At 38.4% G+C, this 27,529-nt stretch overlaps 1 protein-coding gene across 9 annotated transcripts in view; it reads left to right on the forward strand.

Annotated features, from left to right (window-relative positions):
• The window catches only part of Bcas3 (BCAS3 microtubule associated cell migration factor), a 487,192-nt gene that overhangs the window by 114,853 nt on the left and 344,810 nt on the right, over positions 1–27,529 (forward strand). For all 9 annotated transcript variants that reach the window (XM_021213444.2, XM_029545996.1, XM_021213443.2 and 6 more), the window contains exons 10-13: positions 749–825; positions 5,506–5,589; positions 11,592–11,762; positions 17,742–17,835. In XM_021213444.2, the coding sequence (XP_021069103.1) occupies positions 749–825; positions 5,506–5,589; positions 11,592–11,762; positions 17,742–17,835 (426 nt within the window). The remainder of the gene's footprint in view (positions 1–748; positions 826–5,505; positions 5,590–11,591; positions 11,763–17,741; positions 17,836–27,529) is intronic.

Below are 27,529 nucleotides of genomic sequence, written 5' to 3' on the forward strand. Positions count from 1 at the left end.
GTGAGCCCCTAAGAATTCAGAAGTAACAATAGTAGACACATCTTAGCACACTCGTTGGTTTTAGCAGCTGGCACTGGGAGAAGACATGCTAACCGACAATGTTACATCATCTGGTTTTCCTGAATCCTGCTACAGAGGCATCATCCTTTGATGTTGCTCACTGCCCTCGTTCCTTCACCCTCCCTTTCCACCGTTGTAGCATCATTTTCTTTCTGATATGTTTGTACATAGTTATAATTGCTCTCTCGCCCTTCTTACCATTTTAGACTTTCTATCCTCTCCAAAAAGTCTTCTTAAATTTATGAACTTTACTTAGGAACTTGAGTCATTTCCTTGCAACTTCATCTTATTCTTCAGGAATTACAGTATAGAGGCTTTAGTTAATGAAAAGTGACTTCCAGGTCTTCTGCTTTGGTCGCAGGAGAGTCACTAGAGAAGTGAGGAAAGTATAAGTCATTTAAGTATTAAAATAAGGAATACTGGGCTGGGCATGGTCATGCATGCATTTGACCCCAGCACTTGGGAGGCAGAAAGAGGCAGATCCATATGAGTCCAACTTGGTCTACGTAGTGAGTTCCATGACAGCCAGGAGTACATAGAGAGACCCTGTCACAAAGCAAAACAAATCAGTGAATACCATTATTTGAAATTTAAGAAGTTTTAAATTTTTTTTATTTTCCTCAAGAAGTGATACATTCATGGAAAAGGTATTATGGAAATTCTTAATCTGTTTTTTTGGAACTTGCAGGTTGTTATCCTTGTCCTGGGCCAAACATGAATCCCATTGCTCTTGGGAGCCGCTGGCTTGCTTATGCAGAAAATAAGGTAAGGCTTGGCCCAGGTGTGGGTTATTTTTGGTTGACTATTGATGCTGAATAGTGATACTGTTGGTGAATACTAGTTGTGAATGTTTTATTTTGTTTGCCTTTACTTATACAACTGCTCCTCTGACTGTTAAGGATTCATAGCTGTGTCTGGTGGCACATAGCTGTATATGTAGCAGTTGGAAGTCACAGTCAGGATGGTCACCTCAAGATCAGACCTCACCTGGTGTCTTAGAGTTTTACTGCTGTGAACAGACACCATGAACTAGGCAACTCTTACAAGGACAACATATAATTGGGGCTGGCGTATAGGTTCAGAGGTTCAGTCCATTATCATCAAGGTGGGAGCATGGCAGCATACAGGCTGGTGGGGTGCAGGAGGAGCTGAGAGTTCTACATCTTCATCTAAAGGCCACTATGACTGACTTCCAGGCAGTTCAGAGGAGGCTCTCAAAGCCCATCCACACAGTGACACACTTCTTCCAACAAGGCCACATCTGCTCCAACATGGCCACACCTCCAAAGAGTGCCATTCCCTGGGCCAAGCAGATTCTAACCACCATACCTGGGGTGCCCAGGCCAGCCTTATATTGTGAGCCCTAAAACAGTCCATTATCTAATTAGAAATTAGGTAATGTCCTAAAACAGAAAAATCCTATTTTCTTCCTTTGTTGTGACAGGGTCTTTTAAGCTCAGGCTGAACTTGATGTCCTGAAGTAATGGTACCACATGGTTGCTGTCCTTAAATAAAGGCTTTGTAGAGCCTTTGTTGTTCTAGTCTGGCTTCTGCACAGAACTTTTGCCTAGAGATTATTCAGTCTTAATTAAAGCATTGAGATAGATCATCCCAGCAATGTCTACTAAAAGACAGCAGTTTCCAGGAATAATCGTGAAGCCTTTTGTCTTGGCTTGATTGGAATCACGTGATACAGGACAATTTTATTGGCCCTATATGGTCATCAACTAGATTCTATATTTGTTTTAATAATTAAAGCACACACAGGCCTTGTGGGACACATACATGCATGCATGTATATGTATCTGTATATTTATACAGATATAAATATGTATATATTATTATTTATATATGTTAACTTGGTTTGCCATAATATTAAAGGCTGCCACATGTATTTTTAATATCTTAAAGCTTTGTATACAGTCCAGTACAAATCATAAATTTTGAATTACACAATAAGGTATAAATTCTTCTTATACCACTTAGGACTCTACCTGTAAATGTAGAATAAAGTCTAAAAAGTCCTGTTGGCTTTGAGGATTAGCATTCTTGTTTCATTTTTCTTGGTTACATGGTTATTGTGTCTTGAGAATATTATGAAATAATACAAAACAGTTCTTGACAGAATCAGGATGTGGTATAGTAAGTAAGCGCTTGGTGAAAAGCCACAGAACTCAGCAATCAACTGGCCTCTGGGATGTACAGAGTCAAGAATGGGCTCACAAATACTAGTTTTCTAGATGAAGTCCTTAATTCCTTTTCCAAAAGCCTGTCTGCAAAAATTAAGATATTTTGCATGTTACTGAGTGTTCTATTTATTCTCCCTCTCTTCTGGCCTCTCTATTTTCCCATAAAAATAGCTCTTTCCAAATGATTCTTTTCAAATAGTGTAAGAGTTTTACAGTTAAATAGGGTGACATAATGGTGTCTCCTAGTGTTTATGTTTGTCATGCATTTCCCTTGAGTGCTGGAGACGTGCATGAAGAAAGTGTGTAAGTTGTCCCTTGGCCCTTGCCAGTATGTTCCCACATGTGGGAAGCTGCACATTATTTGCAGTTGGAGCTACAATTAGTTACATACTTTTTTTGTGTAGAATCAACTCCCTTGATAGTTGCACGACCTTTGCAGACACACACTTGAATGTTTCCTGTCACATGATGTGAAGCAGTGTACATATGTGCATGATGGACAGAAAGAGCTGCACAGAACAGTACCTACATGGAATTTTGGGCACTTGGGCCATGAGGCCTACTTTGACATTGCAGAGTTGAACTAATTTTTTTTTCTTTATTTTTGTGAACTAAATTTTCGAAGAATATTTTTATTCAGTGTGTTTGAGTGTATGTGTGTGTGGTTGATGTTAGGTGCCATCTTCTGTTTTTCTTTTTTGAGACAAAGGTTCTCACTGAACCTAAAGGTAGGCTGGTGGCCAGCATGCTTCCTGTCTTGGCTCCTCGCAGTCTGTTTCCCAGAGGCATGTGTGGCCCTGCTGGGCACTTTTGGGCTTCCCTGAGGATCCTAATTCACGTGTGCATAGTTGCTAATTCTCTAACCCACAGAACCATTTTCCTGGATCTTCTTTCTCCTTGCACTTATTAAAGGTTTTATTTTAATGTTTTTATTTGTTTGTGAGTTGCTTGTGTGGTGTGTGTGTGTGTGTGTGTCTGTGTGTGGGCATGTGCACATGACTGCAAGTGCCCTAGGAGGCCAGAGCTGTCACATCTTTCTGGAGCTGAAATCACAGGAAGTTGGGAGTTAATTGGTAAGCTCCATCTCTCCCTCCAGTCTCCATCTGGTTCTTTCTAGAAAGTCAGCTTTGTTCTGTGGGTCTTTGTGCTCTGGTGTGTGTCTTTATAGGACTCTTCAATGGAAACATCTAGTATATACATACGTGCTACTTAACATATAGAAAACGGGAACGTGTACATATTTGTTCATCTATATATGCACAATCTCATGATATAAATATAAAGTGTTTGTGTTGATACTGGCTCCAAGTTTTCCATTTCATAGTTTCTGTCCTTTCCTTTGCACGGGAGACTTGGATGTCAGCATCTTGTATTCAGTTTCTGTAATTCAAAGGTGGTTCGGAGTTGCTCACTTGTTCCACCTCAACAGGCATGCCTACTGCCACTACTTCCTGAAACTGTAGGTGCACAGTTCAGCTGTCTTCATAGGGTACAATTTGTCATGGGGTTTGTGAGTGTGTGTTTGTGTATTTGTATGTATACATGTACACAAGCATGTATGGAGCAGAGAACAACCTAGAGGAGTCATCTTTTTCCCTTTACCATGCGGTTTCTGGACGTTGAACTCAGGTGTGGCAGCAAATGCTCTCATCGGCTGAGCTGTGTCACCAGCTTGTCTTAGTCATTTATTTTTTGGTCATCTTTTTCTTCTGGTCTTCCTCCATTTTACTTGGACTATGATTTAATGTGTATATTTCCTTACATATTCGTATTTTCTATACCAATGTATATAATATGTTCATGTAGCTATTTATATTTTCCTTTTACAAACATAAAATAGTTTATTTGCTCGTTAATGACCATGTTGCTTAAGATTATTTTATAGTCCACTTGTATGCTAATTTAGTTTAAAAATGATGCGAATATAAATTTTTGTATACTGTGTTTCTGACTATTCGTTATTTTTCTATTTGTCTTTAAATATTTTAAGTCTACTTTTAATATGAGATCATTTATTTTTACTTTTTATGTATTTTTTTAATATATGTATTTGCTTTGCTCTTGTTCCAATGGTGAGATGGTTTAGTGGGCAAAGATGTTTGCTGTCCAAGAGTATTTTGATAACTTGTTGCAGGGATTAGGTTTCAGCCTTTGCACACCTGCCTTTCTCTTTTTAAGCAGTAGGAGGCAGCAGAGGAATAATTTTCATAATTTTTGAATGTGGATCAGTGGTTGAATGAAGAAGCCATTCTTTCTATTAGCTAAAATAATCACTTTCCACATTGTAATTTGTGACAGATATGTTTACTGATCAGACACCTTGCAATTTACTCATCGTGACTCAGTAATAGCTTAGCTTCATGTACCAGGTGTTTTAGTCTGTTATATTCATATTACTGTGAGGAATAAAGGGATTATATGTGATTCTGATACAGGTCACATAAGGCTGATTTTTTTTCTTGAATTAAATTCATAGGCCTTGAAAATAACTATTACAATACCACACATCATCATGCTGTCCTAATTCTCTGATGTTGACTCAACTTTAAAAATGTTTACCTGAATCTTAATTTTCATCATTTTTGACAAATACAAGTGTTTTGTTGCCAGTGAAGAGTTAGGTCTCAAGTTTCTGCTGAGCAAATGAGAATTAAAATTAGGATTCTCATTGATAATTGGAATTTCAGTCTGTTCTAAGTAGCAAATCCAGTGGCCTCTCAGACATGGACAGTTTGTGCGTGCGTGTGTGCGCACTTGGCTTATGCACATTGTGTCCACTTTCCCACAGACACAATTGGATATGCAAATATCCTAAAATATTTGCTTGTTGTTTTAGTTTTTTTATAATTTTTGTAAGGAATTAAGAGGAGAAAACATCCAATTTGCTAGTATGTCAAATATTTAATGTTAGGAAGTTATATGTAAGTCCTTTGATTATGTTTTTTTAAATTTATTTATGGAAAGGCTGCCAGACCCTGAATCCTACCATTTCAGAGTTTATGAATTCTTAAAGCCTGTTCATCATGTAATTAAAACCATAGTTGAGCATGAAACTGCCTTAGTGGCACCAGAAGATTATATAAAAAGGGGTAAATGTGTCTCAGCAGGGCTTTTAGCTGTTTTGTCTGCAATACACTCATGCAAACATTCCCACCCAGCGTCCTTATTATGCATGGTAAATAGCTGCTGTCTAATAGCACGCAGAGTTAAACAGCTTAATAGAAAATGACTCTGTGTTCTCCCCTCCTCATCACAGCTGATTCGCTGTCACCAGTCCCGTGGAGGAGCCTGTGGAGACAACATTCAGTCTTACACTGCCACTGTCCTTAGTGCTGCTAAAGTGAGTACCTCACACGTTTCTACAAGTTGTGATTGTGTGCAACAATTACCAGGTTCAGCTGCTGAATTGTGATGAGATCTGCTCTCATTCACAAGTTTCGAATACATGTGAGAAGTCAGAATGTTTTGCCAACTGTGAGAATTTGTGATTTGGAAGTTAATCTTTTGAGGTTAATAGTTTTATTGGGAAGATTGTATGGTTTGTACTTACTCCATTAAAAAGTTGGATGTATTGCAACTGGATTCAACTGGTAATGAATTAATCCCATTTTGCAACAGACTGTACATGGTTGAGCTGGAGCCTTGGGTCCTTCTGTGATGTGCATTGTCCACCACACTGGCAGGCTCATGGACATCCTTGTGCATCTTTGAGTAGTTTTGAATCTTCTTGACTCCAAAAAATTCCTCATGAAAACTTGAGTTGGTCCCCTGACACATTCAAAGATTCTTTCATATCTAGAGGCTGGCCCCTTGATGTTTGCCCACTGAATTCTCTCTGTGTGTGTTTGAGGGTTAATTTTGATGGTGCCTGTGAAACTTTGAGCTGATTATAAGGTTTCTTACAACCACCATTCTTTTGAATTGTGAAGTCTACAACAGAGCAGTTCTAATACTAGGGAGGTCAGAGTGAATCTGAATGACAGCATGTAATCAAAAGCACAGCTGCTCAGAGGACAACAGTCTAAGTCAACCACAGCGAAAGAATCAAAGGTCACACTGTTTCATGTTAAATACAAAAATACTTCAAGATTGTCACAAATGCTTGCAGGATGTGCATTAGAATATGTCCCTGGGCTCGATGAGAACCGTTACATACTTTCCAGTCGAAAGCAGAGTAAGGAAATATCTTTACACTTACAGCACTGTATGTTTATATTTCTACTTTTCTTATATAGAAAGACAGTAATTAGGCAGACTCATGAGTGTCCCCCCCCCCCCGGCTTTTAACAAAGAGATACTGTTTTGAATGTTGAATTCTTGAACTCAACTGTCTTGTACTAGTGGATCTGGCTGTACATTACTTTCAGTGACCTACTGGGGCTACAATTTAGTACTTTGTAGTTAGAGGATTTCATTTATTTTTTTTATTTTCTATTTTTTTTTTAAATTTTTTGGTCTGGGAAGGGGCCTGCATTCATTAAGAAAATGTTTTGTTGTGGGTATATGGATATGAGGCTTGATGTAATGAATTCAAAATGACAAGTCTGAGCCCTGTACATCCCACACCTCCATATTGGGATATGAGGTGTGCATTCAGGTCTTCCTCACTTAGGCTCCAAGAAATTAAGTTTATCATATCCTGTTGCCTTACAGTTGTAATTGTTACACTTGGGAGGCTGAGGCAGGAGAATCACTTCAAGTTCAGGTTAGTGTAGGGTACACAGTGAGACCAAGGCCAGGTCTCACTGAAGATACTAAATTTAAAACACTTTTGTCCGATTAATTTCAAAAGGGCATTTATTATTGAGTGAATTTATGTGTGATAAGCATGTATTCCTTTCCTGTTCTGTATCCACAGCTCTACAGGTTAAATTTTTAGGTATACTTTTAATTCAATTCCTGAGTTGTTAAGTTATATTTATAACCAACTTAAATGTCTGTCATTAAATAGTTTTGAAAACTGAACAGTAAAAAAAAAATACATATATAGCATCTATTTATTTGGATTTATATCTGAAAGCATGAGTATTTTAAAGCTCCTTTAAAATATTGTTGAATCATTAAAAATTCATTTAATGGTATTTTTATTGTTTTGAAGATAGGCTTTCATGTAGCCCCTGCTAGTCTCAAACTCAGTATGGCTGAAGATGACCCCAAAATTCCTATTTTCCTGCCTCCACCTCTCAGACACAGAGTGATTTTAATTTATATCCGTTCTGTGGATTTTTGTACATAGAGAGAATTGCAATGTTGCAGTAATTTTTACTCCAGATGCTAGTATTTCCTTGTAAGGTACTGCATATTATCTATTGTTAAACTGACCTTCTGGGGCTGGTGAGATGGCTCACTGGGTAAGAGCACCCGACTGCTCTACCAAAGGTCCAGAGTTCAAATCCCAGCAACCACATGGTGGCTCACAACCATCCGTAACAAGACCTGACGCCCTCTCCTGGAGTGTCTGAAGACAGCTACAGTGTACTTACATATAATAAATAAAACTTTAAAAAAAAAAAAAAAACTGACCTTCCAAGAAATGCAGTAGTTCCAATTTTGCATGGTAACTATATGAATTAGTATAATCCAGCATCCTTCCTTTTCTTATTGCTGTTGTATTGTTGGTATGGGCAATATACTTTTTTGGTCCAGAGTGTATTAAATTTATTTGAAATAAAGGGACTAAGGAGATGGCTCAGTAGATGAGGTGCTTGTACAACCTGGAGGACTGCTATCCTACCCCAACTCCCACTCACACAGAAGCACCTCCACTTACAGGCTGAGTTTGATGGCCTGGTATGTACTCCATTGCCGGGGAGACTGGAAACAGAAGGCTCCTAGGGGCTTGCTTGACAAGCATTTTGACCAAACAGCAAGCTCTAGATTCAAGTGAGAGATTCCATTTCAACCTTAAAGGAAGGTGGACTACAGAAGAGGAAGATAACTGAGTCAGCCTCTGGCCTCCATGTTCTCACCATGCACACCTCTATACTTACAAAGAGACACAACTTCCAAAGATTACTTTCGTGTTCTTTCTGTAATTTAAGGATAAATAATTACGAGGCAGGTATGGTGCTTTTATACCTGTTATTTCAATTATTTGGTAAGCCGAAATAGAAGGCTCATTTGAGCTCATATTCTCGAGACTTCCTGTGCAACATGGCAATACCATGTCTGTCTGTCTCTAACTTGCTCAGAAACACAAATACAAGACTGAATAAATAGTGCAGTTAATAAGAATAAGAGCAATAAGATTATGCCTAATTTTTTAAATGATTACATGTTACATAACTGAATTCTTTTAGCAAATCAAGCTTGTTAGTCCTGGTTTGAGCTCTATTCCTGCCTGTGTTGAATACCCCCTTAGGTACTTATGATGTTTACTTCCATATTTTTCAGAAGTTATCCTAAGATTTGTTTAAAGCTCTATTGCATACAAAAGAGGTTAACTCTTCTGTTGTAAGTACCCTCCACCCCTGAAGAGGCAGAACCCTAATCACATTAGGATTACCGTCACATGGTTTCCTGAAACCCATCAACCTTTCACTGAACTCAGGGGTATCACCCTACCTCAGTCCCCAAACTGCTAGGATTGCAGGCAGGTGCCAACACCGGCCATATTGCAGGCCCCTTTATGTTTTAAACCAAAGAAGGGGAGGAGTCTAATCAGGTGGTAGTTTCTGGCAAGGGTAATTACAATACATGACTTTCTAATTCTAAAAATGTGGCATGTGTGTCATGTAGTATCTTTAGAACCTTTCTAGAAGAACAGATTATTTCTAGGCCTGGGTACCCCACCAGAGGGCCTGGATTTCTTTGATTTTTTTTTTTTTTTTTTTTTTTTTTTTTTTTTTTTTTTTTTTTTTTTGTTCTAGCTCACCCGTGGCTGAGGAGTGGTCCCTGGTCTCAAAAGTTCCATAGTAAAATATACATGAATAAGATGACCAGCAAAGTTCTCTCTGCTGAATTCTAGTACAAAGAACCAAAGCCAAGGGGGCACAAACCCACAAATCAATTGCAACTGTTTTGTTTTGTGCTAAAATCTCAAACTGCAGTGATTATAAAACACATTAGTGTTCCTCAATTAGCAGCCAAATGTTTGTTTCAATAATTCACAAGAAATGACTTACACCAATTCTGTTAGTGTTGTTGAGTAAGCCTCTGAAGGACCTAGGGAACCTGGCGCCAGTGTATTGATGTGAGAGCCGAGCAGAGGCCTGTTAACCTCTGAGATGCCTCAGCTGCCGCTCTCACGCCATCAGTGCTAATGGAGCTGTTCCCAGGCAGACGCAGCCAAGCCTTATCAAGCAAGTCTTTCAGTGTGAACGTGTCTGGTTGTATATCCTCTGTGTTTGCCCCTGAGCGTCGGCTCACGCTTTTATGCCAATGAATAGCACTAGAACTGGGGCATGTAAAAAGTGCAAAGAAGTGCTAGGGAGCAGGGCAGAAGGTAGAGGAAGAGTCAGCAAGAAGACACGAGGAAAGCGGAAAGCGGTGTTCCCCATCTACGAGGGCCCCAAGAATGCTTGATAAAACCATCTTTCAAGCAAAATACACCCCTGAACTTTATATTCCCCAAGTGTGTGATGAAGCCATTCAAATTAGTGGTAAGGAAACCAGGGAAGGTGAGTGCTTTCTGACCAAGGAAGACTTTGCTTTAGAAATGACACAAGTAAAATTTTAGCAGTCTTTCATGATGTCCATATCCTATTAGAATGAAGTACATTGTTAAGCACTTGTTCCTGAGGGTAACAGATATGATTCTATAGTCCTCGGACACTGGTGGTCTGTCTGTCTTCCCACCTTATCCAAGTTGGTAAGAGGCACACAGACTTGCTACAAAAATATGGTTTGAGCAAGGTACAACCTAGGAATAGAGGTGATAAACTGGATGGCATTTTTGCACAATCTGGAGTATATTTAATATATTTAAATTTCCTTCAATCCCGGATTATTTTGAAAAAGTGCTCTCACAGAACAGTATTGTAGCAGCAAGGCAGCTGACCATGTGATTGTAATAAAGTGTAGACATATTATATGTTCTCTTGCATTGCAGGCAGGTCCACCGCAAGCTCCCCTGCCGTTTTGAACCTTTCCTGCCCTATCAGTTGTCCTATATCCATTAGTGCTAATGGTGTTGCTCTGTTAAGACTGTTGGCGTTAAGTTATCAGATAACAAGAAGAAACCCTGGGAATTTTTATTAAATCAATTGACCACAGTGTGGAGAAAACACATCGCTATAAGTCTGTGAGGAGAGAACTGGTAAACACAAGTCAGGACTTTATAACTGTAATCAGAGAATCTCATTTGCACAGCTTCTTCCTTAGCCTTAGCATGGAAAGTTAACTTCTTTCTGTCTACATAAGGAAATTCGGATGGAATGGGTGATAAGCAGAGGGAAAAAAAATCTAAAAGTATAAAAATTGATCTTGAATGCTGCTCTGAAATCAAGACAATGTAGAAAGTTTTATTTCCATATTGGGGCTCTAAGTATCTATGAAATAACAGGTTTATCTTTATAATACTCTAGTAGGACAAAAACCAACCAACCAACCAACCAACAAACAAACAAAAAGAGGCAAACAGCACTAAACCTAAGTGACCACTAAGAAACACGGTCACTCATGCCCACCCACACAGGGAGGGAGGGAGGGAGGGAGGAGGGAGAGAGAGAGAGAGAGAGAGAGAGAGTAGAAGAATGAGAATGAATTGAATAAATGAGAATATTCCGTATTACAGGTAAGATTATTTTCCCCATAATGACAGGCTTTCACCAGCATCACAGAAGAACTGTTCTTTAATATCGTAGTCTACTCTGCCTGTTCTGGCTCCTATGAAAATCATCTCCTTCAAAAATTTGTTATTTTATAGTTTTCTCTATACAATAATGGTAGTAATAGTTACTACCATTGCTCTCAGTGTGTAGTCTTTTATAATGGCACAGGACTATTTTAGAGTTAGAATCTTTTCCCACTTAGATATTGAATTACAATATTTAAAAAACATTGTCACATGTCCTGCTCTGTTCTAAATCATGTGTTCTAAAATATGTACATTAAGGGGAAACAGTAAAAGAAATATTTTTGTAAATATTTAGCTATTAAATGAAATAGCTCTGTTCTTGTAATTATTATCACTTAATTATGGTATTATGGCCAGCACAGTAACATTGGTGCTGTTTTTGCTGACATTTCCAATTACGTTGAATGGCTAACAGAACATCTGTGGTGTTTATTTCTATGTAAGATATTGTAAGGGCTTGAGGCTAGGAAATTGATTCAAGTACATATTCCTGTTTAGACTTCACATTTTGTTGTAAGCTTTATGTTTTGTCTCTTGTTATGTAGACACTGAAAAGTGGCCTGACAATGGTTGGGAAAGTAGTGACTCAACTGACAGGTACACTGCCCTCAGGGGTGACAGAAGATGATGTTGCCCTACACTGCAACTCAAGACGGAGCCCCTTGGTGCCAGGCATCATCACAGTTATAGACACTGAGACGGTTGGAGAGGGCCAGGTAAGCACCCGGACGTTATCTGCAAGGGGGGCTCATGCTGGAGTCAACCCAAAGGTACTTTGCCCAGAGTGATTCGTAGTTTTAGAAATCATTTCTTGTCTGATTTTTCTCACCCATCCTAGGAAAGCAGGCATTATTTTCAGTCATAAATGTTTAAAACCTAAAGGGAAAGCTGAAGAAATCGCCTCTTACCTCTCACCACATGTGCTTTATAAATACTTTCCCACCTTTTTGCAGTATTATGTTTACACAGGTTTTTGGTATAATGTCATGTATAATCTATACCACCAAATAAATACATTTCTCCTACAGACATGGAAAGATAGGAAAGCAGTCTGAGAAACTTGCATGTGTGATGGAAATAAGAAAATAAGTAATAGTAGTTACCTTAGTTTAGTGTATTCTTTGAAATTTTGTAGCCTTTTTATTTTTTTAGCTTTTGAAGGACAAGGTCTCGGGGGTTGGAGAGATGACTCAGCGGTTAAGAGTGCCGACTAATCCTAGCAACCATATGATAGACAACCATCCGTAATGAGATCTGATGCCCTCTTCTGGGGTGTCTGAAGACAGCTACAGTGTACTTACATATAATAAATAAATAAATCTTTANCTGATGCCCTCTTCTGGGGTGTCTGAAGACAGCTACAGTGTACTTACATATAATAAATAAATAAATCTTTAAAAAAAAAAAAAAAAAAAAAAAGGACAAGGTCTTATTGTCCCCCAGGGTGTCAGTGACAGTCCTCCTTCCTCAGTGTTGCATGTGCTGGGCTTACAGGCAAGAGCTACCACACCCAGCTCACACATTGCAAACACAGAAATTTGAAATCTCAAGCCAGAAAAATGCTATAAAATCCCATATCTGCAGACAATAAATCTAGTTAGAATCATTTAGAAAGTGACTCAGTGAGACTCAGAAGAGGATTTGCCTTTGTATTGTTGATCATAAGATGTTTCTGGCAAAACACCTCCCACATTTCTCTCCTTTTCAGTTTCTTTCATATTGTAGTTAAAATATTTCTGTAACGGCATAATTTTAAAATCTTATTGTTTAAGGATATCATTATAAGAAATACTAGCTATTGCTAGAACAAAAAGTAGTAAGTTTATTAAAAACACTGTTAATATAGAGTATGTATTTATACTACATTCAGAATGAGTTTCTAAAGTACTGACTTTAATATTGCATATTTTGTTGAGAAGTCTGTGTCCACAGTGTATGGGTCAGCATATTGATGAAAAATTACTTTTGGTAGCTACTTGTGTGCTGAAGAAGGATCAAAAGACACTTGAGAGAGTAGACTTTGGTGCAATTAAGACAAAATTCTTTGAACTTTTATGTTAAGATTGGTTGTGTTAAATTTTGAATAATAGTAATTTTCTGCTTCTTCCTTCATAACATTGAAGTTAACGAAATACATTGTATTAATGTTCTTTTGTATGTGTTTTTCTATTGACTATTAGAGAAAATTATTCAGAGAGATAGAAAAAAACTTAATGTGGATTGGCATATCTGTCTGTCTGAGCCCTGGATTTCAGGGGCCACTCTGTAAAATAGCCAAGGGATATGGGAATTATTTTTCTATGGTGAACAAATGGATCATTCTTGAACCAAAGGTGCTTATTGAGAAGTATTACAAGAGAGATTGTTTTTCCCATGTTTTTTTCACTGTAGTTCAGGGAACACCACAGTTTTGCTGTCTGTCTGTCTGTCTGTCTATCTATCTATCTATCTATTATCTGTCTGTCTAATTTCTAGGACGGAAATAAGTAGTATCCCAATTTCACAGAACTATGTTTTTCAGAGCAATCAGAATCCTGTAGTACAATGCTGCCTCTTTCTTTCATTTACATGAATCCCTTTTTTCAGCAAGACAGCTTTGTCTGCGATAGTTTGGAGAAGCAGCCTTCTTTCCATTGTACTGCAGAGCATGAGAGGGAACGCAGCAGCGGGTCTAGCAAGTTGTGTGGCTTGCACCCATCTCTGCCATGCTCTCCCCTCCCATGTGCATCTCAGCAGTTGCACACTGTCCTCTGTGATTTAAATCCACTGAGACTTTAATATAGTTTCACGTACACTCTGGCAGCATATAAAATCGGATTCACCATCTTTCTTTTGCTGTATTGATTAATTTGATTTTATGGCGATGGGATCATCGCATGGGAACTGCATTAAGGAGGAATGGATTTAATTGACTTTGTGTCCATTTTCATCTTTGTTACTTTCATGGTTTATTTAAAAGCATTTCTTGACTGGAGAAGTTAAGTGGTATGATTTGCCTTTTACACATTTATGTAATCGAAGTTAGCAATGTGGCAGAACCAATAAATGAAATCAAATCCCTCAGACTGGCCGTCTAAACTGAGCTGGGCTTTGCCTCTGACCTGGTATCCTCATACAGCTTTTATTAGTTAATTTGTGCTGTATCCTTTAGTACAGTTTTTGATGCAAATTATGACTTCATCCTGCTTAGATAAGTAGTCAGCTCCTATTGTAGGAAAACTATCCTGCACTAATGATGGTTTAGTGATTTGAAGCTTTATGCACGGTAATGAAACAATACAGAGAACCCTTCCAAGAGTGTATTGATGTTTATTTTTGTGCATTCTGTACGTAGAACAGTCATGGTTTTTTTTTTATAGCATAGCTTGAGTTTGCTACATGTCAACACTAATGTCTTTTTTTGCTTCTGTTTTTATCATTAATATCTAGTTGAGTATGAAATATTAACTGCCTCCCAAGGTCATGTCTAGGGGCTAGGGTATAAATGTGATGAGGATTTAAAATATTTAACATAGAAAATGAACAGATGACAAACATTTCACAGAAAAATAATTCATAAATGAAATCTTCACAACTCATTGTAAGAAATTTTCAAGTTAAAACTACATACTAGACTCTGAGAAACTCATTTGTCAATATATTCAATATGTTTCAATTATTTTAAAAATAATTCATTCCTATACCTCAACCTTAACTATATCTCATTCTCTTCATTCATATTTGGAGGCTACTTGGTGTGTGTGTGTGGGGGGGTGGGGGGTATTATATTTATGTATGTATGTATTTATTTATTTTTGAGACAGTGTCTGACTTTGTAGCCTTGGCTGACCCTGAACTTGCTGTGTATGTAGACCAGGCTGTCCATGAACTCAGAGACTGCCCACATCTGTCTCCCATGTCCTGATTGACTTTTGTGCTATTGCTTCTGTCACCTCCTTTTCTTCACAACTATGATTATACTTCTCCATAGTGTTGTGATTTGAACATCTCACAAAGACTGAGTCTAGTGTTTGATGTATATTTCTACAACTGTCCATTTGTCAACATTCTTTTCCAATATTTCTGTCTGACTGTAGAATTAAGAGATTTCTGCTAAAGAGACTCTTTAGGTGGACTGATGACAGCCCCAACCAAGGCAGGTAAAGCTGTCCAGTACTGGCATTGTGAGGTGCAGGTCATCTCTGACACTTGCAAGTGTCAGCTTGGAAGCCTTGGGAATGATGCCATGCATGTAGGCACTTGCATTTGAAATCTCGAAGAATGCGAAAGAGAAGGACAGAAGCAATATTAGAAGAAATATCCACCAGTTTTTTTGCAAGGGTCACAAGGTGAAGTCAAGAGGATCAGAATTTCAGGGTGATTCTAAGCTCGACTCAGATTGACTCTGAGTTACACAGCAAGACCTTTGTCTCTAAACACAGATAGAACAACAGTAATCATCTATGAATCAGAAAGCAAGATCTATACATACACGTACATGCCTCCCTATGCTTTATTTCTTCTTTTTAAAGATTTATTTTAGATATATGTAAACTATAGTTTATATAGATGTCTGCATGTACACCTGCATGCAAAAACAGGACATCAGATCCCCTTATAGATGGTTGTGAGCCACTTTGTGGTTTCTGGGAATTGAACTCAGAACCTCTGAAAGAGCAGCCGGAGTTCCTGACTCCTGAGCCATCTCTCTAGCTCCTTCATTTATTTATTATTAATATCTAAAAAAGGGTATATTGGCCACTTTTTGAGTTGATAGTACACATGAGTGTTATATCTCTGGTGGAAATGTGCCATTGAACAAGGGTCCACATTTTACTAAAATTCATTCAATATTAATGAAAATATATGTTGGTATACATATGATGGTCTACTCAGGGACCACTAAGAAATAGTAACACACACACACACACACACACACACACACACACACACACACACAGTTTGAGACAAGGTGTCTTTGTATAGCCCAGGCTTGTCTTATATTTGAAATCTTTTTGCCTTAGCTTCATGATTCTAGGGATTATTGGTTTGTAGTAGGATCCCTAGCTAAAGCTATTTTTTAAAAAACACAAAAGAGGACCATTGGGATAACAACTAATTTTGATATATTAAAATATGTAGCATATTTAAGTTTAACAATATCAGTAATTTCTCTGTTACTACTATAAGTAGAATCATATATAGAGGTATCTAGATTAAGATTAGATTGAAAGCTAACATTTTATTAAAGTACAAACACCATGAAAACAACAATAGTATTTGAATGTTTATATTCATGCCACTCTTTGGAGAGTGTCTGTCTGCCTGCCTTCTGTCTGTCTTCTTGCACCTACACGCACACAAATGCAGGCCTGCCAGTGTCATACATGTAGGTGTCAGAAGACAACTTATAGGTGTCAGTTCTTTTTTCTGTTGTGGGTTCCAGGGCTGGACCTCAAATAGTCCGGTTTGTTGGACAAGGATTTTTACCTACTTAGTCTTCTTGATAGCCTAATACATGTTTTCTTTGCACATACAAAATAAATAAACTTAGGAAATCTCTAAATAATTATTAATAAGCAGTGGATTTGTAAATAAATCACAGGCAGATCAAAGACACTTAATAAAATTAGGAAGTATTTTGAACTTGATGGAGGTAAACTGTCCTGAAATTTCTGGTAGTGGGTAGAACAAGGTGAGTAGACCCGAGCTTGTTAGGGGGTGAAACGACTCCTTCCTTAAGGAAATAGTGCGGAGAGCAGAAGGACATCCTTTCAAAAATGAAGCAAAAAAATAATAAGATGAGCAAAAATCAGAAAAATAATAAAAATCTTAGAAGTCTTTGAAAAGATAACAGAATGATTATATTCAAAGAATGAGTTAGAGGGTTGTCCAAGCAATATGACAAGAAAATTTATGGTAACAATTGAAGACATTTTATGTAACAGCTTACTATGATAGTTTAGTATTATTTAAATCATTGAACTGTGAGATTGAAATCAGTGACTTTTATGGCATGTGAATTGAACCCAAGTAAACCTGTCAAGTGCTTAAGCCTGGCAACAGTGCAGCAGTCCTTGTTGTGCCTATTAGGCAAAGAATTTATTTTGTCTTTCAAGGCAGGGTCACTTAGGTAAATGCTGATAGGACATTACCAACATCCTTACAGGCTAGATTCCTGTTTTGTTCTCAGGCTGACCAGGAATCGTTCTGCCTCGTCTTCTTGTGTGTCTGTAACACTATAGAACAGTTTATTTCAAAATCCAAGACGGCTCAGCTGGTAAAGGAGCCTGCTGCCAAGCCTGCTGACTGGAGATCTACTTGATAGGAAAGAACTGATTTGCAAGTTAGGCTCTGACTTCCACTTGAGTGGACACACATGTATATAATAAGAGTGTAAAACATTAAACAAATTACAATTAATAATTACTCCATTATTATTTGGTTTATTTGTATTTTTCACTCACTGACCTCTTTAATAACAGGGGGAAAGTGATTTTTTTTCTAACAGTCTCTATATATAGTCATGTCAAGTGTTTGTTTTGGAGTTTATAAACCATCTGGGAGGGGCATATATGGATTGATGAAGTTGAGTTCAGTTGGATGAGAACACCCTTTCAGTGTAGTGTGGGCATTTTCTTTAAGGGATTGAGGAATGTGTGTTGTGGCTGCATGCTATTAGTCACTAAGGTTAACCATTCTGTCTTTTTCTGCAGGTGCTTGTAAGTGAGGACTCAGACAGTGATGGCATTGTGGCCCACTTCCCTGCCCACGAGAAGCCAGTATGCTGTATGGCTTTTAATACTAGTGGTAGGTTTTTTTTTTTTTTTTTTTTTGTAAAAACCATGTATCTCATAGTTTAATAGGTAATAAGTTTGGACATTGAAAATGTGTAATGGGGCTGGGTATTGGAGAGAGAGCCCAACAGTTAAAGCCCTTGCTGTGCTTGCAGAGGGCACGGATTCAGCTGCTAGCACCCACATGTAGACTCACCAACTGGCTGTATCTCTAGCTCCAGGGGATCTGGTACCCTCTGCTGGTCTCCGTGGGCACTGCATGCATGCATGCACACAAACCCACATGGAGAAACACATAGTGCATGTGTATCATAGATAATAATAGGGCCAGTAAGTGATCTGTGAATGACTCAGGCTTCAATTCATTCCACCTCATCCACCCAGAGTTTCATCATCTGTGAAATGGTATTTGAAATGCGGCAGTTGGCAAGCAGTGCTCCTGAGGTAGCCTTAATTTTGCCTCATAGCCATGCCTTAAATTCCATTATTGCTAACTTGAATTTTAATATATCAGAGACATGTGTTATTTGTTACAAGAGTTATTTTTTCACATGACAGTGTAGTAACTTACTTTTAGTTTTCTCTCTGTTTTCCCTCACTCTTCTGCCTTCTTGTTGCTCCCAAAGCATGCGATAATGACTAATATTACTAAAAATGTAGCTGGGCAGTGGTGGCACATGCCTTTAATCCCAGAACTTGGGAGGCAGAGGCAGGTGGATTTCTGAGTTCAAGGCCAGCCTGGTCCACAGAGTGAGTTCCAGGACAGCCAGGGTGACACAGTGAAACCCTGTCTTGAAAACAACCCCCCCCCCCAAAAAAATGGGGAATGCCCTATTATCTGCTTTTCCTCTAAACTTTTTTTTTTTTTTTTTTTTTTTAAAGAAAATATTGACCTGTGAGCTAGAACAGTAGTTTCCAGTCATCCACTGCTAGGAACAGTTCTCACCTAGCAAGAAAAGCCAGTTTTCACTGTTAGCATGAACAGAACAAATGCCAGTTTCTTGGTTTGAGTTCTGCCCAGGATAATATTGACTAATTGGTTTCTAAACAGAAGATGAAACCGCTGTTTGCTTCAAAGCTGATTCTGTCCTTACTAATGTACAGGCTTTAGGTCATTTGTGTGATGTATCTGAGAGTTTTATTATTATCTTAGTTTTAGAAGTGATCATATCTCTTGAATTGATGGAATGATCTGTGTTTTCCCCCCATTTTCAAATGAAGGATGAAAATGAGAGTCATACTAAGCACTTTTGATTAATATCCTGTCTGATATCCTAATTAGTCACTTTTGATGAAAAGAGATTTTTATTATAGTTGTTGGGGATCAGTAGGATTGATTTAATTAGCACAGATGACTATCTATTGAGATTCTCTGGAAGTTTGAGTTACATTTTGAGACATGCTTTGGAAGTTTATGCTCTTGTCACTGTCCATTGGTCACCAGTGTGATTCTGTCTGTGGTGCCCACTTCCCTTTGGATTCTTATGAATTTCACATCACCCCTGAGCACTCCTGTGCTGACAGATGTGTATGCAGTCGCTTGCATCCATCTGAGGTCTCCCCTGTTTGGCTAGGGAGGCTTCTCCTGTTGGGAATGCTGCTGTTACTTACTGAGGCACAGAGGGATAGAAAACATTCACTTGTCTCTTACAAAGAGACACCTGGTTAGGCAGGGATTTTTTTAGTAAGCACTTGTCATTAGGTGATCTTTTTTTCTCTCTGATATGTAGCTCAGGCTGGCCTCCATCCTTAGTCTGGGGTGGTGGAACATAGGCTTGGTCCACTATTCCCAAATTTCATTAGTGTTTTGTGTGACTTCTCGGTGTCTTCTGTTCCTAATTGCATTTAGATGTGCGTGTTCACATACAGTGTCCTCCTGCACAGGTGTCTAAAGAGATGACAGGGATCCCTTTTCCTCTCTTTAGTTTAAGTGTTAAGGGTAGCAGAGATACTCCATTTGAATTTGAATTCTTTCCATTTGAATTCTCCTTTACAGATTCATTACTAAGCTGGGTATTAAGCATGATGATATGAAATGAGGTTTTTTTCCCTTTACTGGCAGAATTATATTGTTAGGTCTTGAATTCTACAATTTGAGTGGATCTTAATGCAGTATACATCTTTTGTATTCAAATCAACATAGTTGATGTATTTGATTCTTTCATTTCACTTGATGGGTTTTTAATTGAACAGTAAGTTTTAGATTCTTTACTAAATGAAGCAGTTCTTCTTTTCCCAAGGATGTTTCATTTATATCATGAGATTTTTACCTATATTTGCCCACTAATCATGCCTTGCTATTTAAAACTGATATTTTTATGGAAGTTGTAATAGATAACAAATAACAATAGTGCTTGTTGGAATATTGCAGTTAGTGAGGTTCTTAAACAATCAAGACACATAAAAGAAGTTGGTGGCATTTTGTTTCTAAGTTGGACCTTCTCAGGCCAGCTTACTTTATGAATCATATTATACTTAAGGATATGATATATTATATATAACTTGTTTTAGTCTTTTTCTTTAAAAAGAGACATAGTCTTAGATGACAGTTATATGATATAATATGTCTGGACAATAGAGGTAAGAAAAAAACCAAGACCTTTAGCCATCTCCTGGGCAACGTAAAAATTCTGTAAGCCGTGCATGGTGGAGTACCAGCACAGTGCGGATTAGCGAGGGAAGTGGACCCGATGGTGGGTCACTGCTGCCTTTGTGTTCTGTGGGACCTTTCAGAAACAAAATTAAGGGATGCCAGTAAACAGGCTTGTGAAACTTCTTGTTGAGCAGCTGTGTTCAGTTTGCTTTTTAATTTCGCATTCCCACACTTGTTTATTAGCTGAGACTCTGAGTCCAGAATCAAAACAAATATTTTAATGGTAGTATTTATGATTTGTTTGGAGATGTCTTGCTGAGACCTTGTAGATTCAGTATGGGTGGTATACGTCTTTTGCTTTGAATTATTTAGGTACAAAATGAGTAACATTTTCTAGAGAACTTTTGTGTTCTACTATTCAGGGCAGTTTTAGGTGTTTAGCACAGTTGAGCAAGAAGTCAAGTCTGCACAGGGCTATTTGCTCTCTCCATGAGCACTCCCCTTCCCAAAGTCCTTCTGTATCACAGGGAGCATTTGGGACAGGACTTGGCCCTTCCCCAGGTCAGCACCCACCCTCCAGTTTAGCTTATGACTCACTTATTCTTACCAAATTCAGAACTTTTAAGCTTTAAAAAAAAAAATAGAAGCGTTTATTTCATTATATATAAATGGGTGTTTGTTCTGTGTCTGTGTGTACCATGAGTGACTGATGCTCACAGAAGCTAGGACAGGGCATCTGATCCCCCAGATCTGCAGTTAGGGACAGTTTTTGGCCACAGTATGGATGCTGGAAACCTAATTCTGGTCCTCTGAGCCATGTCTGCAGCCACTGAGCTGTTGTCTCTTGCTATATTCTGCTCATATGTGTGAGCAGCAGCCTCTGGGAGGTTACTGAACCCTGCTTTGTGCTCACAGGTCTCACAGGTCTCACAGGTCTCAGAGGCCCTGCCTCTCCTCAGCTGGGTCTGCACAGCTCATCTTCTGTGTCAGGTCAATCTATGGTCAGGACTTAACAGAGACATGATTCATTTTGCTGTCCCTCCTTCCCTTCCTTCCTCTCTCCCTCCTTTCCTCCTTTAATGTTCCACCTTTAGTCAGTGCTCTCTGCTTAGTGAAGAGTGTTCTCCTCCTTTCCATTTTTGTTATGGACATATTTTTCTTATCCAATCAGTAAGAAATTGCATTTCTTTCCTCTTAATGTTTTTTTCTCAGAGAAAAAAAATTAAGTTTTTTTTCTCTTTTTCTTCATTTCTTGTTTGTTTGTTTGTTTGTTTGTTTGTTTTCGAGTCAGGGTTTCTCTGTGTAGCCCTGGCTGTCCTGGAACTCACTCTGTAGATCAGGCTGGCCTTGAACTCAGAAATCCACCTGCCTCTGCCTCCCAAGTGCTGGGATTAAAGGTGTGTGCCACCACTGCCCGGCTCGAAGTTTTTATTTGTCTAGTCTCTCTTCCCACCTCCCACTTTTGCCAAATTTCAGCTGTAACTTAGCTGTAACTTGGTATCTTCCTGCCTCAGTCTCAGAATCCCACGAGAGACCCTGCTTTAGAAAAATAAAGTGTAGAGGGACAGAGGCAACCAACTTCAAACTTCCTGCCGCCCATATTATGTCCTCCGCATTCCTTTCCATTTCAGTTCACATGAACAATTACTGTATCTTCTTGGCCCTGCATCAATTCTCCCTCCCTTTTCTAATCAATAAAAGAGGGTATAAAATGGCCACCTCAGATAGTATCTGAACACATAGTGACCCCACCAGGTGCTCTTTGCTCCTCTTTTTACCTCCTTCACTGTGGTGTTTTGAGGTTTTCACCAATAAGAATATTTCCTTACACATTCTGACCAAAAGTAAGCACTCACTTTGCTTACTGAGCTGTTAGTTTAGATCTACATGAATTTACACTGAAAAGCTAAATTTAATAATTCCATTAGAGTTTTTCATGATTATGATCATGATTATGAAAAACTCTAGCACTGTCAAGTTAGATTATTTTCTTTTTTTTTTAATTTATTTATTTATTATATGTAAGTACACTGTAGCTGTCTTCAGACACTCCAAAAGAGGGCATCAGTTCTTGTTACGGATGGTTATGAGCCACCATGTGGTTGCTGGGGTTTGAACTCCAGACCTTTGGAAGAGAGTCGGGTGTTCTTACCCACTGAGCCATCTCAGCAGCCCAAGTTAGATTATTTTCAATTCATGTGTTGAATAAAATGCACTCATTTCTAAGTTATTCCTTAAGTAGCATTTATTGCCTCATCTGAATTGTTTGGGTGGTCCATGCTGGCATGTAGACATTATAAAGATATTCAAAATTAAACTCTATAGTAGATATGAATTATAAATATCCCGTGAAAACTACATTTTATTTGAGAAATAAAAACAGTAGGTGAGTATGTTCCACACCATATCGCCCTCAATGTCAAGACAGATGTACGCTTTACTAAATTGTGAAACAGAAATGAAAGTGAGTTCCTCGCCTGGGCACAGCAATGAGGACACTGTGGGCTAAACCTCCTGACTGGCATTCAGTGAAAAGTCCAGAGAAGTCTTCTTCATTGCAGAGTGTATTGCACTCCAGAGGCATCACTTCTGCCAGCTGAGCTGCTGGGGCTTTGAAGTGAAGCACAGTGACATGTTAATGATGTCCCTCCTTAGCAGACACGCTGCTTTTCCATGGATTAATAAGAGGAACATGAATGTCAGGGCTCCAGCAAAGCAGATTAAACATTCTGCCTCTGGACGTTAGCTGCATCTTTAACAGAATAAAAGTTCTCCCAGTTATTCTAATGCTGTGTTCTCAGAGGAGGTGGCCACTTGGCAATTAATTGTTAAAGAGGTTTTAATTGGATATTCCAATTTAATTGGATATATTCCCCACAGAGGCTATTCCTATTGATCGATGCAAAGTGTCATGAAACTCCCTGTCTTTATTTTTACTAATAACTATAAAGACTCAAAATTGTATTTTCAAGTCATTTTATTGTATAGTCCAAACTATTTGTACCTCAAACCTAGCCTCATCTCAAACTTATGGTTTAAAAAGTTATTCTTTAAAACTATTTCTTCTTTGATGATTTCATATATGCATGTATTATGTCTTCTTTTTTATATTTTTCTTTTTATTGGATATTTTATTTATTTACATTTCAAATGTTATCTCCTTTCCTGGTTTCCCCTCTGTAAGCCTCCTATCCCCCCCCCCGCTCCTTTCATATACGTATATATTATGTCTTTTTATCTTAATCTTCCAAGGGTTACTCTAACAGTCACAAGCCACCATACTGACTGTATCACAGGAATTTACAGCATAGTAAGGTTTGAGAAGTTTCATCTAACAGCACTGTTCATCAGTACTTTAACATTCCAAAAGCAGCCGGAGAACATTACCTGCATGACTACTACATCCTGGGGTGGGGTTGTCGTTCCATTACAGATTTGCATATGCTGTCTGCTTTCATCACCTTGCAAAGGGCTATGTTTAATTAGGTTAGACTTACTCTAGATATTTTTGTTCTTTTCAGTTGTCTTAGTGTCATCCTGTGAGAGTAGAGAAACTTTGGTGGGATTGGGATTAATGAGTGTAGTGTCTGATGCTTTGAAAAGAAGAAATTGTATTTTTGTTTTACATTAGGTAGTGATATATTTATCTTATACATTTTATACACTATATAATATCCATGGATGCATTATACAATATAAATATCTTATTACATTAAATAACATGTTAAAATATCTATATAACATAATTTCAAATATCTTTTCATGTTATTTGCATGTTGTGCTATACAAATTTTAAAGCAACTCTGAATTTGCAATAGCCTATCCTTACTTGATTGAGTAGCTATGGTCAGGTAACACTGAATTAGTAGGCAGTGGGAATGCATGTAGAGGGTACTGTGTAGACTTGGACGTACAAGGCACAAGTGGGTGGCTCAGTCAGTGAAATGTTTGCCCCAGAAATATGAAGGATTGAGTTTGGATCCCCACCACACATATGGGTAAAGCTGAGTATGGCAATCAGTGTGTGTCTAGAATCCTGCTACTGGGAGGGCGGACACGAGGATACGTGGGGATTGCTGGGACTCAGCTGGGTGAATTGCTGGGCTCCAGATTCAATGAGAGACACTTTATCAAAAAATACAGAGAGAAACCGATTTAAATTCAAAGATAGCCAACTTCAACCTCTATAAGTATACACATACAAACACATGAGAGAGACAGACAGAGAGAGAGAAAAAAAACAATATTATGTAACTATCTAGATGTACCTATAACACATACTATTGAACCTAAAGAGAAGGTGTACCCAAATATATTCAAATACATACATTACCAAAAACAAATCCCAGATTTATTTGATGATTTGCTGTGAGTCCTGCCTGTGTGTTAAGGCCCCAGCCCTCGGTATCTGGTCTTTTGCTTTGCCTCTTTGTTCTCCAGTGAGGGGCTTCAGCCTGGAGCTTGCCTCAGTCAGATTAGTCTGTTTCTTGCTATAAGTTGAGTATTAGTTAAGATACTAACTTAGCTGTAGTTGAGTATACATCTGTGTATAATTTTCCATGGGATAAATTTTGCTATGTATTCAACATACAAGCTCTGGGTTTAGAGGTATAATCTCACCAGGTCTGGCCACTTACAGATCTTGAGGACTTAGTATTACTTTGTTCCATATTTACAGAGGACTTAAGTGGTTTTCTCTTAGACTTCAGAACATATATTGCTTGCTGTCTGGGTTTCCATGCTTCTGAGTGTTGATGGCAGCTAAGCATGCTGGTCCTCAGGTTTCACAGAGATAAACTTTGGGAAGCTTCTACTCATTTGTCAACAAGGTTATCATTTATACCCCACCTCCCTACAGCATAGTTACCTCCCTGGATTTACTTTTGCTAATGGTTAATTTTTGAGAGTGAGTGTTTTTGCTAAATATAATCGACTCTGTCTCCCCACTCCCCCTCTCTGCTCTGTTTCTCCTCCGTTCACCTCTTTCTTCCCTCCTCTCACCTCTGTCCCGTCCTCTTTCTCTTTCCTGTCTCTGACAGGGTCTCACTGTGCAGCCTTGGCTGACCTGGACCTTGCTTTGTAGACTGAGTCAGCCTTGAGTCCACAGAGCTCTGTGCCTCTGCATATCCTGGGATTGCTGGCATGTGGCATAATGTCTGGTCTTATATGGAGTTGCAAAGAATATAAAATTAGTCAAACTAATCATGTAAAAGATAAATAAAACTATTTATATTGCAGAAGAAAAGACTGTATGGTTAAACACAGATAGGAATAGAATAATCTATTAATTTTTAAGAAAAATAGAATTAATTTATCAAGACAAGTATAATGTTCTTAGTGAATTTGGCTGGGAAAACAGGATATTCCTTTAATTAAAAACATACACACAATCAACTTGGAATAGATCACATAATTTTAAATCTAAGACAGGGAAACTTCAAAAAAGAGAGTACAGGTTATATACCTCTTGACTCAGAGATGGGGGGGGAATGCCTCTCACTGTTACAAAATTAGCCGTCATCAAAAACTAAAGGCAGCTCCAGCGGCTCCAGTGCTCTCTCCTGGACTCAGAGGGTGAATGATTGCACTCACTCATGTGTCTCTGCTCTCTCATAGTTAAAAGTAATAAAATAAAATTTAAGCAAATACAGATATGTGAAAAGAAACTCAGTTTGAAATTTGTGAAAATCACGATGTAAATATCCGTAGAGTGGAGCAACATGCAAACTAAAACCAGGAAACATAACAGATTAGCCACTGGAATGATTACAATTTAAAAGGACATACAGTGGTTGAAATTTGTAAGCATCTGGGAAATGTAAGATGATTGTCATTTTCAAAACAGAGTTTGGCATTGTCAAGCATTTAATATCTGACCACAGCATCTTGCCTTTCCATAATCAACTCAAAGAAATAAAACAGCCACACAGAAAGTAGTGTTGAATACTGAATAAATAGCATTTTGAGTGACAGTGTTCAGAAAACAGGGACCACTGGAAAATGGATACAGAGATGGCAGCACGTCCTGTTCTGTGATGTAAGCAAGCTCAACAAGCTGCTGTTGCTTCTGGTGAACAGACCCAGCAATCCTGTGTGAGTGCTTGTTGATGACGTCTTACATAGCATCTCAGTTCTAAAGCAGGCAGTATGGATTCATTTCAGGGAAGAGGTCAGTGGTTAGCCTGGTGATGGGGAGGCGATGGACAATTGCACAGATGAGGGATACATTTCTGACACCTCTGTCTTAGTTTTGATAATAACTGTGTTGATGTATTAGACTCAGAAAAATGAGCTTTTAAAAATGAATACATTCATTGTAATAAGGCTCAAGAAATTAGGACTATATTCTGATGTATAATAAAAATAACTTAAACATTTGGAAAAATAAGAGACTTATAAACATATACTTAAATATAAGTATATTAAAATTTCTATTTGATAACACAGGCCTACTGCAGATTGTAACGTTACAGTAATTATTTTGGGAGTTATGGCATAGGCTCTGCTGTGCAGCTCAGGCCTGAGGCCTGGCGTTAGGTTTGTGCAGGCATGCCTAGATCACAGTGCTCAACACTGGAACCTGAGGGAGAGAGAGCCAGAGGCACTTCCATAATCCTAAAAACCTCAGAGTTCAATCTTCTATTCTCTGACTGCTGAGGTTAGGTGGCTGGATGTGCGTTAAAGAAAAAAGAGTCAGAAGTGCAGTGTATGTGTGTAATGTCGTCCTTATTTTGAACCTATGTTGGTTATAGATACAGACAACTCTAGGAATGACATCAAATCAATCATCTCTGTTGTTTTCTTAGCTCTGTTTACTTCAGTATTTCTCACAGGATGTTTTGTAGTGCATTTTATAAAGATTTACATTCTTGTCTCCTAAATCGGAAGAGTACATTGATGGGGTTGATTATCAGTGTCTTTAAAAAGCCTAAGTAACTGCTGGAGAAATTCATGCTCTAGGGTTAGATGTTTAGGCCGGAAACAGGGAGCTTGCATAGTATGCGGCTCTAGCTACAACATGGCAAACAAAAACAAACAAACAACAACAAAACCAAAGCCTCCCAGAGAGAGAGAGAGGAGAGAGGGAGAGAGGGAGAGAGGGAGAGAGGGAGGG

The sequence above is a fragment of the Mus pahari genome, chromosome 14 (genome assembly GCF_900095145.1).
Source record: "Mus pahari chromosome 14, PAHARI_EIJ_v1.1, whole genome shotgun sequence".
Lineage (NCBI taxonomy): Eukaryota > Metazoa > Chordata > Mammalia > Rodentia > Muridae > Mus > Mus pahari.